The sequence below is a fragment of the Aphelocoma coerulescens genome, chromosome 27 (assembly GCF_041296385.1).
Source record: "Aphelocoma coerulescens isolate FSJ_1873_10779 chromosome 27, UR_Acoe_1.0, whole genome shotgun sequence".
Taxonomy (NCBI): domain Eukaryota; kingdom Metazoa; phylum Chordata; class Aves; order Passeriformes; family Corvidae; genus Aphelocoma; species Aphelocoma coerulescens.
Window position 1 is genome coordinate 1834168 of NC_091040.1, and position 17416 is coordinate 1851583.

The 17416-nt window shown below is 62.1% G+C and overlaps 1 protein-coding gene across 1 annotated transcript in view; it reads right to left on the minus strand.

The window, feature by feature from the left end:
• Nucleotides 1-17416, minus strand: part of SRCIN1 (SRC kinase signaling inhibitor 1) — a 50984-nt gene that overhangs the window by 6059 nt on the left and 27509 nt on the right. The window contains exons 4-18 of the mRNA XM_068996639.1: nucleotides 11476-11668; nucleotides 10841-11039; nucleotides 10584-10677; nucleotides 9427-10235; nucleotides 9001-9093; nucleotides 8835-8878; nucleotides 8379-8557; nucleotides 6908-7083; nucleotides 6145-6275; nucleotides 4854-5001; nucleotides 3389-3701; nucleotides 2853-3102; nucleotides 2555-2709; nucleotides 2296-2448; nucleotides 1184-1309 (exon numbers count right to left, since the gene is read on the minus strand). Coding sequence (XP_068852740.1) covers nucleotides 1184-1309; nucleotides 2296-2448; nucleotides 2555-2709; nucleotides 2853-3102; nucleotides 3389-3701; nucleotides 4854-5001; nucleotides 6145-6275; nucleotides 6908-7083; nucleotides 8379-8557; nucleotides 8835-8878; nucleotides 9001-9093; nucleotides 9427-10235; nucleotides 10584-10677; nucleotides 10841-11039; nucleotides 11476-11668 — 3063 coding nt within the window. The remainder of the gene's footprint in view (nucleotides 1-1183; nucleotides 1310-2295; nucleotides 2449-2554; nucleotides 2710-2852; nucleotides 3103-3388; nucleotides 3702-4853; nucleotides 5002-6144; nucleotides 6276-6907; nucleotides 7084-8378; nucleotides 8558-8834; nucleotides 8879-9000; nucleotides 9094-9426; nucleotides 10236-10583; nucleotides 10678-10840; nucleotides 11040-11475; nucleotides 11669-17416) is intronic.

The following is a 17416-nucleotide window of genomic DNA, read 5'->3' on the forward strand; positions in this document are numbered from 1 at the left end:
TTTGGAAATCCTGCTGCCACCATCCAGCCGGGATTTCTCCGTGCTGGTACAAACTGGGGGCACTGGTGTGAGAGCAGAGCTCCAGCGGGGGCTGAGCCACCCCAGCCGAGCTGCTCAGGGACACCCGAGCTTTCATACCCCGAGGGGCAAGAAATTTCCCCAAAAATGCTGCTCTTCCTGCCCCACTTCCCTGTTCCCGTCCCGAGGGACATCCATGGAATGCCTGAGGGAGCCGCGCCGAGGGCAGAGGAGCTGCAGAGATGCCCTGGCAGGATTGGTGCCCCTGCAGCTGCCCCGGAGCCTGGGGCAGAGCGGGAGGGAAACGCCAGCTCTGGGAAGGCCACGGAGCTCTGGGTGTGGAGCTGGAGCCATCCCAGCTCTGGAGCAGAGGGACAGAGGGATGATCCAGCCTTGGTGTCCCAGGAGAGGGGAGGGACCCCACGGGACCCCTGCAAGACCCTCCCTCTGGGGACGAGCCAGAGCTCCCCTGGCTCCTGGCACGGCAGCAGCCCCTGTCCTGCTCTTTGCCCCCACCTGGGCATTCCCTGCTCCATCCCAGCCACTCTCCAGGCATTTTCCTCCTGCTCTCTCCATCCTGGGAATTCCCTGCTCCATCCTGACCACTCTCCAGGCATTTTCCTCCTGTTTTCTCCACCCTGGCAATCCCTGATTTCATCCCAATCCCTCTCCAGGCATTTTCCTCCTGCTCTTCCTACTTCGGGCATTCCCTGCTCCTTCCCAGCCGCTCTCCAGGCATTTTCCTCCTGCTCTCCCCACCCCAGAGCCCAGCATGGAGGTCAGGAAGGCCGGGAAAAACCCGGAGCCGAGCCCAGGCAGATCCAAACCAGCGGACTCTGCTCCAACCCTTCCCTTTCCATGCACTCAGAGCGGGCTCTCCCATGCACCGCCCACCCCCCTGGGCACCCAGCGTGGCGTGAGAGCGGCGGGCGCTGCCCGTGCCGTGCCCGGTGCGGTGCTGGGGTGGCCCGGGAGGCTCCCGGGAGGCTCCCGGGAGCCGCGGCCGTGGGTTAGTGCTGGGTCCGGTGCCGCGTCAGTGCCGTGAGCGAGGCAGTGGGGAGAGAAGCCGTTAATTAGTTGGTTAAATCAGAGAAAAGCGGCAGAAGTGAGCTCAGAAGAGGCAGAGGAGGAAGGCGGTGAGAGCGCAGCCCCGTGGAGCCGTTACCTTCCATCCTTCGGCTGCCACCGCGGCTCCGTTGGGCCACGGGTCGGAGTGGCCCGGGGACACGGCCTCGAGGGGGTCACAGCGGAGCGTGGGGAGGAAAGGGGAGGCGGAGCTGCGCTGAAACACCTGGGGAGTCAAACACGGCGTTGGAGGGGGAAGGGCTGGGGTGAGCAGGGCACAGCCCGTGCCTGTCCGGGGCTCGCAGCAGGGGAAACCTTGGCGGTTGTCAGGGGCAGAGGTGGCATTGTCCCCTGTGCTGCTGGCAGTGTCACTGGTCCCCTGGCCAGCAGAGCCACTGGCCCTCAGCTGGCAGTGTCACTGGTCCCCTGGCCAGCAGAGCCGCTGGCCCTCAGCTGGCAGTGTCACTGGTCCCCTGGCCAGCAGAGCCGCTGGCCCTCAGCTGGCAGTGTCACTGGTCACCTGGCCAGCAGTGTCACTGGTCCCCTGGCCAGCAGAGCCATTGGCCCTCAGCTGGAAGTGTCACTGGTCCCCTGGCCAGCAGAGCCATTGGCCCTCAGCTGGCAGTGTCACTGGTCACCTGGCCAGCAGAGTCACTGGTCCCCTGGCCAGCAGAGCCACTGGCCCTCAGCTGGCAGTGTCACTGGTCACCTGGCCAGCAGTGTCACTGGTCCCCTGGCCAGCAGAGCCATTGGCCCTCAGCTGGAAGTGTCACTGGTCCCCTGGCCAGCAGAGCCACCGGGCCCCTGGCTGACAGAGTCACTGGTCCAGCCCTGCTTCCCGCAGCATCACCAACCCCACCTACACCGTCACCTGTCCCACAACTGCACCATCCCCAGTTCTCCTCCCTCGTGGGGGAAAACCATCCAAGGAAAACCCGTCCCCATCCCACTGGAGCACCTGTGCCGTGCTAAAACCCAGGTGAGTCTGGCTTAAAGCCCGGGGCGGGAGGGAAGTGCTGCAGGAGGACCCAGCACTTGTCCCTGGCGGTGCCACCGCTCCGTCCCCGCGGCCCCGGGAGGAGCGGGAACCCCCCTGCGGTGCCGGTGCCGGGGCTGTCACACCCCAAACCCCATCCCGAGCTGTCCCCCGAGCAGAAGGGCGGCTGGGTGTCACCTCTAGGGTGGGGGTCCCGCGGCCCCTCCCGCGCTCACCTCCAGCTCCGCGATGATCCGGTCCTCGTCATCGTCGTCCTTGATGGCAGAGGCGATGATGGGCGGGGTGGACGCCGGCCTGACCACCTCGGACACCGTCCGCCTCAGCTTCACCTGCGGCTTCTGCGTCTCCAGCTCCTCCGACTCCGCCTTCTGCCGGGAACAGCGGGGCCGTGAGGGCTGGGAGACACCGGGAGGTACCGGGGGGCACCGGGTCCCACTGACCACCCCAGCCCAGCGGCCACCTGGCCGTCCCCACCTTCATAAAGCCGGGCTCCTTCTTGCTGGTGACAATGACCTCGCCGCTGCGGGTCGTGGTCAGCCCGTGGGACGAGGGGAAGCTCCGGCGGGGCGGGGGAGGCGGCGGCGACTTCGAGGGTTTCTCGGTGCGGTACCGCGGCACCGTCAGCTCGTCTGGGCACAAACGGAGCTGTGAGGGCACCGCGCCCGTCCCTGCCCCTCTCATCCAACACCCCAAGGATGACCAGCCCGGGGACAGCACCCTGCACCCCCCAGCCCCGCCTCCGGAGGCGACCCCCACCCTCCGCACCCCATACCTGAGCCCCGGCGGCCGTTGGGGTCCCCTTTGCCCCCCGATTTGGGGGCGTGCTGTGGCTTGGAGGGTTTGTGCTCGGGTGTGGAGGCGGCGCTGCCGCTGCCCGGGGCTTGTTTGTGCTTGGCGGCGAATTCCAGGTCGGGGATGGCCTTCATGAGCTCGGCCTGGGTCTCCTCCAGGAGCCGGTTGATGTCCTTGGCACTGTACTGGGTGAGCGCCGCCCGCTTCTCCTCCCAGTCCCGCTCGGCCGCCTGCAGACACAGAGCCCGCTCCAGCCCCGTTCCTGGCGGGCAGGACGTGACCCACAACCCTGTGACACCCCCCCAAACCCACTGCGAGGAGCTGGGTGGGCGCCAGTTTTGCCCCCATCCCCAAATTTCACCCCCCCCCACGCCGCATCACCCAGAACTCTCCACCCCACCGAGGTGGAGGAGCGGGATGGACGCTGCTCCCGTTCCCATTTTCACCTGGGACACACGGACAGACCCTCCAGAGAAGCCCCCCCAACGCTGAGCACCCCCCGTGCCGGGCTCTCACCTCCACGGACACCGCCTTGTCCGCGCTCTTCTTGCTGGGGGTCTCGGGCCCCGTCTGCGTCTTGGCGGGCACCATCTCCGGGGCTCGGTTGGGGTTATTGCTCTTGCCAGGGTGGCTCTGGGGCTGGGGGGGGCTGTGCCCGAAGCTGGGCACGCCCAGGGGCTCAGGGGTGGCCGTCAGGTGGTGCAGGCTCACGGGGGGGCTGGTGGGCATCTCCAGCTCCAGCCCTTTGCTGAAATCCGTCTCCGGGGCCACTTTCTTGGGCGACTGGCTCAGGCTGCTGGGCGAGCTCCACACGCCCTCGTCCACTTGCCTGGGACAGAGCGGAGGCACTGAGGGGCCGCGGGGCATGGGTGGAGGAGGGGGGGGAGTTACAAAATCCTGATTTCCTGAGGGTTGAGGCGCTCTGAGGTCTGGGAAAGGGGTTGGGCTTGGTGCTGTTTTGGGGACGAGCTCCTCTGCCCCATCCACCCTCATGAACCTGGCGGGAAATCGGATCCCTGCGAACCCTTCCCGTCCCTCAGATCCGGCTGGAACAGCCTTTGGGATTGAGGGCAGGCGCTCAGGCCCGATTTGGGATTTAGGGGTGAGGGTGACGGGCACTGCATGATCCTACAAGCTCATTTCCCTGGAAAACCAGGCTAGGGCGGAGCCCGTTCCGCCCAGCCGGGAGCCATCCCGAGATCCTAATGGGATCGGGCAGGTGGGCTCCACCCGGGATCGGCTCTGGGAGAGGATTTTTCCCGGCAGAACAATTCCCTGCTCCTCAGGAATGAGGTTTCTGCTCACGCCGAGCGCTGTGTCTGCATCCTGATGGACGATCCTGAGTTTTTTCGAAGGGATAAGGAAAAGAGGGGATCCCACCCACACCTGGAGAGGACCAGGAGGGTGTTTTTGGGGTCCTTTAGCAGAAAAAATGAAGCTTTTATTGAAAAAGAGGGTCCCACCCACACCTGGCGAGGATGGAAGGTGTTTTTGGGGTCCTTTAGAGGAAAACCGAAGCTTTTATAGAAAAAGAGGGTCCCACCCCCACCTGGAGAGGACCAGGAGGGTGTTTTTGAGGTCCTTTAGAGGAAAAATGAGGTTTTTATAGAAAAAGAGGGTCCCACCCACACCTGGAGAGGACCAGGAGGGTGTTTTTGGGGTCCTTTAGAGGAAAAATGAGGTTTTTATAGAAAAAGAGGGTCCCACCCACACCTGGAGAGGACCAGGAGGGTGTTTTTGGGGTCCTTTAGAAGAAAAAATGAAGCTTTTATCAAAAGATGGGGTCCCACCCACACCTGGAGAGGACTGAAGGTGTTTTTGGGGTCCTTTAGCAGAAAAAACAAAGCTTTCATCAACACCCCCCGGGTGCCCTCCTGCCCTGAGAGTTTGGGCCGTTGCAGCCAGGAGGTGGCACCGAGCTGTGGGGACAAAGGGGGTCCTGAGGGGGGCTGGCCGTGCCCTCGGGGGGCTCGGGGCTCACCTGCGGATCTGGGCCAGGGTGTCGGTGACGGTCTTGCAGCGCTTGAGGAGCCCATCGAGGCGGTTGGGCTCCTCCTTGAGGAACTTGACGGCCTCCACCTCCACCCGCAGCACCACGCGCATCTTGCTCTGCAGGCTGGGGAACTGGGCTGCGAGGGGACACCAGGGTCACCAGGGTCACCACTGGGTGCCTCTCGGTGCCCGGCTGGCACCGCCAGGGCAGCCACGCCTGCCAGAACCCCGTGGCCACCACAGCCGTGGTGTGGATGCCGTGCTGGAACGCCGTGGGGTGGATCCAGGGCTTCCTTGGATTCCTGTGCCCGTTATCCATTTGATTTGACCCCGATTTTGTCGCCTGGAGGTGCCACTTCTGCACCTATGGGGCACCAGGACACACCTGGCACCGATGGGCACCTGGGAGGGCAGGGGAAAAACCCCGGCTGGGGCAAACCCACAAATCCAGGGGCAAGGGATGACCTGGAGAATTCTGGGTGCAAAAACCAAAAATCCAGGAAAACCTGGAATATCTCAGGTGCAAACACCCAAATCCAGGGGCAGTGGGAAACCTGGAATTCAGAACAACCTGGAGCATTCCAGGTGTAAAACCCAAATCCAGGGGCAGTGGGAAACCTGGAATTCAGAACAACCTGGAGCATTCCAGGTGCAAACACCCAAATCCAGGGGCAGAGGGAAACCTGGAATATCCCAGGTGCAAACACCCAAATCCAGGGGGAGTGGGAAACCTGGAATATCCCAGGTGCAAACACCCAAATTCAGAACAACCTGGAGCATTCCAGGTGCAAAGACCCAAATCCAGGGGGAGTGGGAAACCTGGAATTCAGAACAACCTGGAGCATTCCAGGTGCAAACACCCAAATCCAGGGGCAGAGGGAAACCTGGAATATCCCAGGTGCAAAACCCAAATCCAGGGGGAGTGGGAAACCTGGAATATCCCAGGTGCAAACACCCAAATCCAGGGGCAGAGGGAAACCTGGAATATCCCAGGTGCAAAGACCCAAATCCAGGGGGAGTGGGAAACCTGGAATATCCCAGGTGCAAACACCCAAATCCAGGGGCAGTGGGAAACCTGGAATATCCCAGGTGCAAACGCCCAAATTCAGAACAACCTGGAGCATTCCAGGTGCAACCACAAATCTAGAGGGAATGGAAAACCTGGAGAATCCCAGGTGCAAACACAAACCCAGGACATCCTGGGGCATTCCCGAGGCGGGGATGGAGCAGGGAAAGGCCAAATGGCTCCGTTTGCCCCCCCCCCCCAGCCCCCTCCTCACCTTTCAGGTCCGTCAGGGTCTCCCCCAGCTGCTTGAGCACCACGGCCTTTTCCTCCAGCTCCTGCACCGGGATCAGCCGGTGGTTGTGGGCCAGATCCTTCTGGATCTTCTCCACGGACTTCTCCAGGTCGCTGTGGGCACAGGGGGAGGGCAGAGGGGTCACTGGGGGGGGTCACTGCTGTGCCAGGAGGGTGAGAACCCCGAGGGTGGCAGGTGCCCATGTGGGAGAGGGCAACACTGGGCTGGGGACCCCTCCTCACTCTGGGATGTGGTCACTGTTTTGGGGACCCCTCCTGATTCAGGGATGTGGTCACTGATTTGGGGACCCCTCCTCATTCAGGGACCCCTCCTCATTCAGGGACGTGGTCGCTATTTTGGGGACCCCTCCTCGTTCAGGGACATGGTCACTGATTTGGGGTGATACACGGGGATGTGGTCACTATTTTGGGGACCCCTCCTCATTCAGGGATGTGGTCACTATTTTGGGGACCCCTCATCACACAGGGCCATGGTCACTGATTCGGGGTGATCCACGGGGATGTGGTCACTGGGCTGGTGACATTTCCCACTCTGGGACACGGCCCCTGCCTGGTGTCCCCTCCTGCTGCCAGGCTGGGGACCCCTCCTCATGCGGGGATGTGGTCACAGGGCTGCGCCCCCTCCCCGCTTTGGGACATGCCCTGGGCAGTGCAGAGCTGCTGCTGTGCCCCTGGCGAGGGTCTGTCCCCCGGAGGGACGTGCAGGGCCCCCTGCCCAGGCTCACTTGAGCTGCTGCGTGATCAGCTCCTCCTCGTTGAGGTAGCGGAGCCGCTCCTCCTCCACCAAGCTGCGCTGGCGCTGCAGAGGGTCCTCGTGCTTGCGCATCGTGTCCGTCACCCGCACGCTGATCTCCGTCTCCGTCCGCCGCAGCAGCGTCTTCACCGTCTCCTGGTTCTGCAGCTGTGGGAGGAGGAGGAGGAGGAGGAGGAGGAGGAGGGGGAGGTCAGGCTGGGAGAGACCCCCCGGGATAGGAAAAGGGGCCCCACAAGGGACCAGTCCTGAGTTGGGCATGGCGAGGGATCCCTGGGCATGGAGAGAGATCCCTGGGTGTGGGGAGGGATCCCTGGGCGTGGAGAGAGATCCCTGGGCATGGCAAGGGATCCGTGGGCATGGCGAAGGATCCCTGGGCGTGGAGAGAGATCCCTGGGCATGGCAAGGGATCCGTGGGCATGGCAAGGGATCCCTGGGCATGGCGAGGGATCCCTGGGCATGGGGAGGGATCCTTGGGCATGGCGAGGGATCCTTGGGCATGGCGAGGGATCCCTGGGCATGGCGAGGGATCCTTGGGCGTGGGGAGGGATCTCTGGGCGTGGAGAGAGATCCCTGGGCATGGCAAGGGATCCCTTGGCGTGGCGAGGGATCCTTGGGCGTGGGGAGGGATCCTTGGGCATGGCGAGGGATCCCTGGGCATGGCGAGGGATCCCTGGGCGTGGGGAGGGATCCCTGGGCATGGCGAGGGATCCTTGGGCATGGCGATGGGTCCCTGGGCATGGGGAGGGATCCCTGGGCATGGGGAGGGATCCCTGGGCATGGGGAGGGACCTCCAAGCTCGGAGTGGGGAAGGATTCCTGAGCTCGGATTCAGGAAGGATCTCTGAGCTCAGGGTGGGGAAGGATCTCTGAGCTGGACATGGGCAAGCATCCCTGAGCTTGGATTTGGGAAAGATCCCGAAGTTTGGATTTGGGAAAGATCCCTGAGCTCGGATTCAGGAAGGATCCCTGAGCCCAGATTCAGGGAAGATCCCTGAGCTCAGACTGGGAAGGGATCCCCAGGCTCGGACTGGAGAGGGATCCCTGAATTTGGATTTGTGAAGGATTCCTGAGCTCAGAATGGGGAAGGATCCCTGAGCTTGGATTTGGGAAGGATCCCTGAGCTCAGCACAGGGAGGCATCCCTGAGTTCAGAGTGGGGAAGGATCCCTGATATCGGATTCAGGAAGGATCCCCGACCTCGGATTCAGGAAGAATCCCTGAGCTCAGAATGGGGAAGGATCCCCGAGCTCAGATTCAGGAAGGATCCCTGAGCTCAGATTCAGGAAGGATCCCCGAGCTCAGATTCAGGAAGGATCCCCGAGCTCAGATTCAGGAAGGATCCCTGTGCTCTCCCACACCAACCCCACTGAGAAAAGGGGATTTTCCCATCCCGCCCCAGTATGAGCTGGGTCAGATTTGGGGTCCCCCCACCCCAGGCGCCCACCTGCAGCTTCTTGAGCTGCTGCAGCTGGTTGCGGAGGTCGCTGGCGTTCTGCTGCAGGTCGTGCAGGTGCAGCTGCATGTGCAGGCGGGTGATGGCCGTGGGCTGCCCCGCGGGGGTGCTGGTGGCCGAGGGCGGCGGCGGCGCGGGCACCGGGGTCCCCATGCCACTGCGGCTGGTGGCTGCGGGGGCACAAGCAGAGGCTGCTGAGGGGTGACACCCACCCCAGGACAGGTTTCAGCACCCATTTCTTTTCTTTCCCCAATCAACCCTTCAGCTCTGGTGGTCTCCAAACCTCCCCCATCCACACTGCCCCACCCTGCTTGCTCCGAGGCCACCCCAGAGCAGGATGGGGGCGGGGGGTCCCGCTGGGCGCCAGCACCTGGGGGGGCTGCACAGCCCACCCTGGATCACCCATGGGGTGGAGGGGAGGGTCCTGCAGGGCCAGGGGTCACTCACACGCTGACGGGGGGGTCCCGCCGTTGGTGGCTTCTGTCTTCTCACTGCAATGAGAGGAGGGGAGTGAGCGTGGGCCGGGCACGGCGGGGCTTGGTGTCCCCTGCGAGGGGCACAGGACCCTCAGGAAGGACATCCCAGCCCCCGGGGGTCCCACACCCGCCCTCACCTGGGGGTCTCGGCCTCGGAGCCGCGGAGCAGCGCGCTCTGCACCAGCCCCGTCAGGCTGGCGATCTGCTTCTCCATGGCCTCCATCCGCTCCCTGTGCCGGGAAAGGGACGGGGACGGCTCAGGAGCCAGATTTGCCATCACCCCGGCCAGCCCCTGGCTGCTCCTGGCCCCGCTCCCAGCCCGTCCCTGCCGCTCCGGGAGCTGGGACACGGCAGCGCTGCTGTCACCAGCTGCATCCACGCCCCCCAGTCCCTCTCCGTGCCCACATCCAGCACCCCCAGCCCTCACCCGATGCTTCCTTCCCCATCCCGGCACCTCCACCGCGGTGGGGTCGGGGCAGCGCCTTCCTCTGCTCCTCCTCCTCCCCGTCCAGCCGATGCAAAACCCAAAACCCACCAGGGGCTTCCCCCGCTCCTCCTCTCACCTCGTCTCCGTGTCCTTGGCCGGCCCGGGCGAGCTAAATCCCGAGAGCGGCCGCTCGCCGGGGCCGGGGAACAGCTCGGGGGGCCCGGACGAGCTGGGGTTGCGCGTTTTGCCCACGGGGCTGTCCATGAAGACGGAGGAGCAGGAATCCTTGCGGAACGACTGGCGGACGGGCGATGAGCGGCTGGGCGGGCCCGAGTAGGGGCTGTGCGGGCTCTGCCCGGGCTCCACCATCTTCTGCGGGGACGACGGCGGCATGCGGAATCCCAGCCCGGGCCCGTACGTGTCGCTGTAGATGGGCGCGTTGGGCTTGTACAAACTGTCCTCCAGCTCCGTCTGCAGCGCGGCCGCCGAGTAGGTGCTGAGTGACCGCACGGACCCCCGCTTGTAGAGCCCCCCCGAGTAGCCAAAAGGGTCCCCCATGCCCGCCAGCGACTGCGTGGAGGTGATGCTGAGCCGCCCCTCGTGCACCATCCCGTAGGGATCGGCGTAGAGCCCCTCGTTCTTCACCAGCACCACGTTCTTGCCCGCCAGGTCCTCGTCCGGCTTCACATCGCGGCGCTCCAGGATGGCGCTGGGGCTGGGGGACACGCCCTGGGCCGGGGGGAGGCTGGACAGGCGCTCGCCGTGGTGGACGGGGCTGCCGGCGTAGGAGGGCGGGCGGCCGCCGCTGTAGGACATGCGGGAGCGGGATGGCGACGAGGACTGGAGCACGGGCGGAGGGGAGCCGGAGGCCAGGTGGGAAGCCGGGGACATGTTGTTGAGGCGGCGGGTGGGAGAGGATTCCCGGGAAGTGTAGACCATCTCCCGCTGCGGGAATGGGGCGGGGTGGTCAGCGCGGAGTGACCCCTGCCCTGCTCTGCCCTCCGCCCCTCCAAGGACCGGCGGGTCCGGCGCCTTGGCAAACCCTTCCCTTTGTGGGGTGATTTATCCCGATGGTTTATCCTGATGATTTATCCCGATGATTTAATTATCCTGATGATTTAATTCCCTAAAAACCGCCTTTATGACCCTGCTGGCAGCCCCCAACCCGCGCTGGAAGGAGGCAGGATGAATCCCAGCCGCACACAATTCCCATCTCTGCCGTTTCTCCCTTTACCGATCCCACCCCACCAGGTCCTGCCGCCCTCCCCGGGCTGTCCCCGTGTCCCCTCTCACCCTGAGGTCGCCGTTGGTGATGTGAGAGGCCGGGAACGAGGCGTAGAGTGGCTCTTTCCGATAGATTTTAATGATGCTTCTGTCCTGGATGTCTCTGGAAGGAGAGGCAGAGCCTGAGCACCGGGGCCAGGCACCCCAAATCCCAGCGCTGCACCCACCACCCCGTTTCTCCTTGATCCCACAGATTTCCTGCCTCGTGTTGGATTTAAAGGAATAAAAACCAGCCCGGGGTGGGATTCTGAGTCCTCTGCGCTCACCGGACATCCTCGAGCTCGTAGAAGACGTTGCGGGACTCGTCCTTGATGAGGATGGCGGTGTTGGGGGACTTGAGCATGCCCATGGTGAGCTTCTGCGGGAACATGTGGACGATGAGGGCGTGCAGGGTGTCCATGCTGCTGATCTCGTGAGTGATGTGCACCCTCCTCGTCTCGTCCCCAAACTGCAGGAACAGCACCCCTGGGAGCACAGGGAGCACAGAGGGGTCAGCTGTGCCCGTGTCCCTTCTCCACAGAGGTGCTGGGGGCTTTTGGAGGGCTCTGGGACACCCAAAAAAAGGGGGTTGGGGGAGTTCTGGCTGCCCAGCCTCGTCCTGCTGGATGTGGGAGGTTTTGGGGCACCTAAAAAAAGGGGGGTGGGGGGGCTTGGGCACCCAAAAAATAGGGATTGGGGGTCTCTGGTCACCCAGCCTTGTCCTGGTGAGGGGAGAATCTTCCTAGAGGGCTCCCAAAAACAAAGGGGTTGGGGATATTTGGCCACCCAACCTCTCCCTGCTGAAGGCAGCTCATCCTCCTGGGCCACCCTGAGCTTCCTCCCACTCATCCTGGGGTTTTTTTGGGGTGCATGGAAGCCAATCCCTCGCTCCACCCCTGGAGGGTTGGGTGCCAGGGGGTACCTGGGGAGCGCAGCTTGGTCTGGCTGGCGGAGCGGGACAGGGGCAGGCTCTGCCGGAACCGGTTCATCCTGTTGAATCCCAGCGGCAGCTCCGCTTCCGACATCGTCTCCAGGGATTCGGCCGAGGCGAAGGAGAGCTTGGCTTGGTCGGCCAGGCCAGGCTGGGAGCCCTGGGAGTGCCGGGAGCTCCTGGTCTGCAGCGGGAGAGGGGAGCGGTCAGGGGGGGAGGGGGATGGGTGTCCCAGCACCCCCTGGATGTGGCTGGTGCCACGTTTCCTCTGGAGCAGGGATGGAGAGGCTCGTGCGGGTGATGGGATCATGGAAAAGGGGTTGGGAAGGACCCACAAAGGTCATCGAGTCCAATCCTGTCATGGGACACCCTCAAAAATCCCTCGCTGTGCCTGAGGATGGGGCTGAGCTGCACCCGGGGATGCTCCATCCACATCCAAGGATGCTCCATCCCACATTCCTGGGCTGAGATTCATCCAGGGATGCTCCATCCTCATCCAGGGATGCTCCATCCACATCCAAGGATCCTTCATCCACATCCAGGGATGTTCCATCCCACATTCCCGGGCTGAGATTCATCCAGGGATGCTCTAACCTCATCCAGGGATGCTCCAACCTCATCCAGGGATGCTCCATCCACATCCAAGGATGCTCCACCCTCATCCAGGGATGCTCCAACCTCATCCAGGGATGCTCTAACCTCATCCAGGGATGCTCCATCCACATCCAGGGATGCTCCATCCCACATTCCAGGGCTGAGATTCATCCAAGGATGCTCTAACCTCATCCAGGGATGCTCCACCCTCATCCAGGGATGCTCCATCCTCATCCAGGGATGCTCCAACCTCATCCAGGGATGCTCCATCCACATCCAAGGATGCTCCATCCCACATCCAAGGATCCTTCATCCACATCCAGGGATGTTCCATCCCACATTCCCGGGCTGAGATTCATCCAGGGATGCTCCAACCTCATCCAGGGATGCTCCATCCACATCCAAGGATGCTCCATCCCACATCCAAGGATCCTTCATCCACATCCAGGGATGTTCCATCCCACATTCCAGGGCTGAGATTCATCCAGGGATGCTCCAACCTCATCCAGGGATGCTCCATCCACATCCAAGGATGCTCCACCCTCATCCAGGGATGCTCCACCCTCATCCAGGGATGCTCCAACCTCATCCAGGGATGCTCTAACCTCATCCAGGGATGCTCCATCCACATCCAAGGATGCTCCATCCCACATCCAAGGATCCTTCATCCACATCCAGGGATGCTCCATCCCACATTCCAGGGCTGAGATTCATCCAGGGATGCTCCAACCTCATCCAGGGATGCTCCATCCACATCCAAGGATGCTCCACCCTCATCCAGGGATGCTCCACCCTCATCCAGGGATGCTCCAACCTCATCCAGGGATGCTCCATCCACATCCAAGGATGCTCCACCCTCATCCAGGGATGCTCCACCCTCATCCAGGGATGCTCCATCCTCATCCAGGGATGCTCCATCCACATCCAAGGATGCTCCATCCTCATCCAGGGATCCTCCATCCACATCCAGGGATGCTCCATCCCACATTCCCGGGCTGAGATTCATCCAGGGATGCTCCATCCACATCCAAGGATGCTCCATCCCACATTCCCAGCTGAGCTCAGGATCTGATGTGTTGCCAGCTCCAAGCCTCCTCCCCCTCCTGCTCCCAGCACTGACCCCAATTCCCGTTCCCATTCCCATTCCCAATCCCAATCCCAATCCCAATCCCAGTCCCAGTCCCAGTCCCAGTCCTAGTCCCAATCCCAATCCCACCCCTCTCTCCCCCTTCCCGCTGCAGGATAAACCTTCCCAGTGCCATTCCGGTGCCTTGGAGCTCCCACACCGGCAAACCCCTGGAAATGAACCCGGCAGGAGCCGCCGGAGCGGGGCTCACGTGCCGAGCGCCAGAATAACCTTGGCAATTCCCGGAGGTTACACATCCATTACTCCGCTCCCGGGAATCATAAACGCCCGGCTCGTTCTGGAAGCAGAGCAGCGGGAAGTTTTATGGCTCTGGGAGCCGGGAGAGAGTGATGGCTTCGGGTTTGGAGCAGGGAGAATTTAATTTTCCAGGAGCCCAATTTCGCAGGAGCACACGCTCAACGCCGGAAAGTTCACGCGGCGGACATGGAAAATGTGGATTTTCGGCACAAATATCCCCAAATTCGTGGCCATCCCCGGCACTTCTGCCTGTCAATAACCCCAAAAATCCAAGCCTGGATTTTCCAGACACTTGTTGAAGGTTGGCAAATCCAACAGAGAGGGAACAAACGGCTCCCAGGCTGTGGAAAAGGCGGCGCTGGAAAGGGACAACAGCTCTATTTAAAGATGGGGGGAAAAGGGAAAAAAAAAAGAAAGAAATCAATATGAAATAATAACAGCCATCATCGCCATTTAAACGAGACATTAATTGGAAGATTTAATTAATCCTGCGAGGCGGGGTTTGGGAGGACTTGAAATGTTCTCGTCGTAGTTAATTGCTGGAAAATTGACTGCTGGGCTCGGTTGTTGTTGGTGGAGGACAAAGAGCCCTGGCAGCGCCTCACACCCAGGAAGGGATGCAGGGGTGGACCGAAACATTCCTTGTTCCCATCCCTGGGGCTGTGGGATGCAGCTCTGATCCCTCATGGGGGTGGTTTTGGGGGTGTAGCAGGTGGATTTTGGGGCTCTGTGGATTTTGGGGCTCCCCACGCTCAAGGCTGTGGTTGCCGGGTACCTTGCTCTGGGTTTGGGGTGATGCTGACCCGGATCCTGGCCTGGGATGGCTCCTTAGGGAAGCAGAAGGATGGGGCTGGCAGCTCGTGGTCGAGATGAGACCCCAGGGCTGCACCTCAGCCTGGCTCTGCCTTCCTGGATCCTTCCCCTGTTCCTGTTCTCTGGGATCTCACCCTGCCCTAAATCCATCCCTGCATCCATCCCTGCATCCCTCTCACTTCCCAACCCCAGATCCCCCCAGCCCCGATTCCCCGGTGTCCCCATACCTCGGGGGTGACAGGGACACCTTCCCTGTCCCAGGTGAGCCCTGCCCCGTTCCCATTCTCTGGGATCTCACCCTGCCCTAAATCCATCCCTGCATCCATTCCTGCATCCATCCCTGCATCCATCCCTGCATCCATCCCTGCCACTTCCCAACCCCAAATCCCCCCCAGCCCTGACTCCCCGGTGTCCCCACACCCCAGGGGTGACAGGGACGCCTTCCCTGTCCCAGGTGAGCTCAACACCCCCTGGCCCTGCCCTGTTCCCGTTCTCTGGGATCTCACCCTGCCCTAAATCCATCCCTGCATCCATCCCTGCATCCCTCTCACTTCCCAACCCCAAATCCCCCCTAGCCCCGACTCCCGGGTGTCCCCACACCCCGGGGGTGACAGGGACACCTTCCCTGTCCCAGGTGAGCCCAGCACCCCCTGCCCCGTTCCCATTCTCTGGGATCTCACCCTGCCCTAAATCCATCCCTGCATCCATCCCTGCATCCATCCCTGCCACTTCCCAACCCCAAATCCCCCTCAGCCCCGACTCCCCGGTGTCCCCACACCCCGGGGGTGACAGGGACACCGTCCCTGTCCCAGGTGAGCCCAGCACCCCCCATCCTGCAGCTGCCCCCGGGTACCGGAGCTCACCCGCTGTGGATAATTTATGGAATCAGCCAAACCACAAAAAAAAACCAAGGGAAAAAAAAAACCCCAACAACCCAGGCACGATGGGAGTTAATGGATTTTTAGCCCGGAAGGGACCGTTCTGCCCTGATGCTCTGCACAATGTGCTGTCCAACAAGCCCCAAAAGTGTCACTGGCACCGGGACAGAGCCACCCCACCCCCACCTTCCCTAAACTCAGGGCACCCCTGTGGGCACGGGACTGGCCCCAGATGGGCATGGGACCCCCAAAGATGGGCATGGGACCCCCAAAGATGGGCACAGAACCCTCCAAGTGGGCAAAGGCCCCCCACATATCCCGGGGTGTTGGAAAGGACAGACCCTGCAGCGGAGGGGACACAATTCCAAGAGTTATGGGGGGCTCTCTGCCAGTCCCATGGGCATTCCTGGGATGCACCTGGAATGGGAGTTGAGATGCCTGGAGAGGGGACAACGACTCCTCCTCGGAGAGGGGACAATGACTGCTCTGACCTTGGCCTCCAGCAGCCCATTAATTCCAGGGAAAATTGGGTTTTATGGCTCTGCCTGGCTGATGATTTCTCCTGCCCTGGGATGATGCATTAAAGGACACCTCACCCCTCTCACATCCTGTCCCTGCCACCCCCGGGGTGTCCCTGCTGTCCCCCAGCCCCTCTGACAGCACCCACAGCCTGCCCCGAGCAGGGGGGACCTGGCCATGGTCACCCCAAGGGTTGCACCTTGGTGGAGCCTCACCCATCCCTGTGGAATTCCAGCTTCCTGCTGTGCTGGGGATGCTTTTGGGGGGTCCTGATCCTGCCTTGAGGGTGCCAGGCGGTGCCAGGCGGTGCCAGGGTGGATGTCCCCTGTCACCAGAGGAGAGGAAGGTCACCCACGCCCCCACCCAGGGCATGCAGGGGACATCTCCCAGCTGGGAAAGGCTCCGTGGATTCAGGATAAATCCCAAACCTCACCCCGAACCCCCAACCTGGCCACAAAGACTTTGTTCCCCCCCCAATTCCTCACTTCTGTCCCACAAGCAACCCCTCTATCCATGCCCAGACCCTTCCCCGGGGGCTTCTGCAGCCCCAAATTCCCCACGGACACCGAGATCATTCCCTGTGGGATCTGAATCCCACCCTGGAGGCAGGGAAGGGGTGGAGGGAGGGGACACCGCCTCCCCGCTCGCTGTCCCCCCCGCTGCCGCCACTCCAGCTGCGAAATGACCCATTTCCTGCCGAGCCAGCCCCAAAGCGGGAATCCTGGAGCTGGATCCTGGAATTCCCGGCTGGAATTCCAGCAGGGAATGCTTGGAAAGGAGAGTGAGGGATTGCAGCCGCCCAGAGCACAATAAAAGACACCCAAGGCCACGGGGAAGCTGCGCCAGGAAAAGTGTGGAATTTTGGGGCTGAGGGGGTGGGAGGGGGGGGGTGGGCGAGCGGCTCCAAGCTCGGGGTGCCCAAAGCTCCCCCCGGGACTAAACCTGCTTGGATTAAAGCCCCCCGGAGCTTCCCGAGCAGAGGGAATCCCGCTGGAGCAAAGCTTGGATCCCCGGGAGTGCCCTCGTGGTGATGGTCCCAGGGAAAACGCAATCCCAAAGTATCCACGTCCCATCCAGCCCCTCTGGAGAAGGCAGCGGGAAGGATCCCCCATTCCAACAGGGACAGAAACATTTCCAGCGCCTCTGGAGGAGGCAACAAAGCCAGGAATGGGATGAATCCCCCGTTCCAACAGGGACAGGAGCATCCCTGGCCGCTCTGGAGGAGGCAGCGGGAAGGATCCCCCCATTCCAACAGGGACAGAAACATTTCCAGCGCCTCTGGAGGAGGCAAGAAAGCCAGGAATGGGAAGAATCCCCCAGTCCAACAGGGACAGGAGCATCCCCATTCCCTCCCCGCCCCCCGGGGAGCTTTACATAAAAGCGGTGGGAAGGGGAATGGAGGGAGACTCGCGGTTTGGTTTTTTTCTTTTTTTGGTCGGTGGTTTTTTTTTTTTTTTGTCTTTTGTCTCCCCAGAGCTAAAAAAAGCCACAATTAAGGGATTCTTTCAGCTCCTAAAAAGCCCCGACGATCCTTCCGCTGCCAGCGCAGGAGCGGCTCCATTATCTCTGCCTGGAGAGATAAGGATGCTCCTCATTCCTGCCTCTCCTCGTCCTCATCCTCCACATCCCTCTCCCAAATTCCCGTCCCCAGCTGGGAGGGCGGAATTCTCGGAGCTGGGAGGGCAGCGGGGAAGGATCCAAAGTGCCGGCGGATTTTTTGGGAAGCCGGGAAAGGAATGGGGTC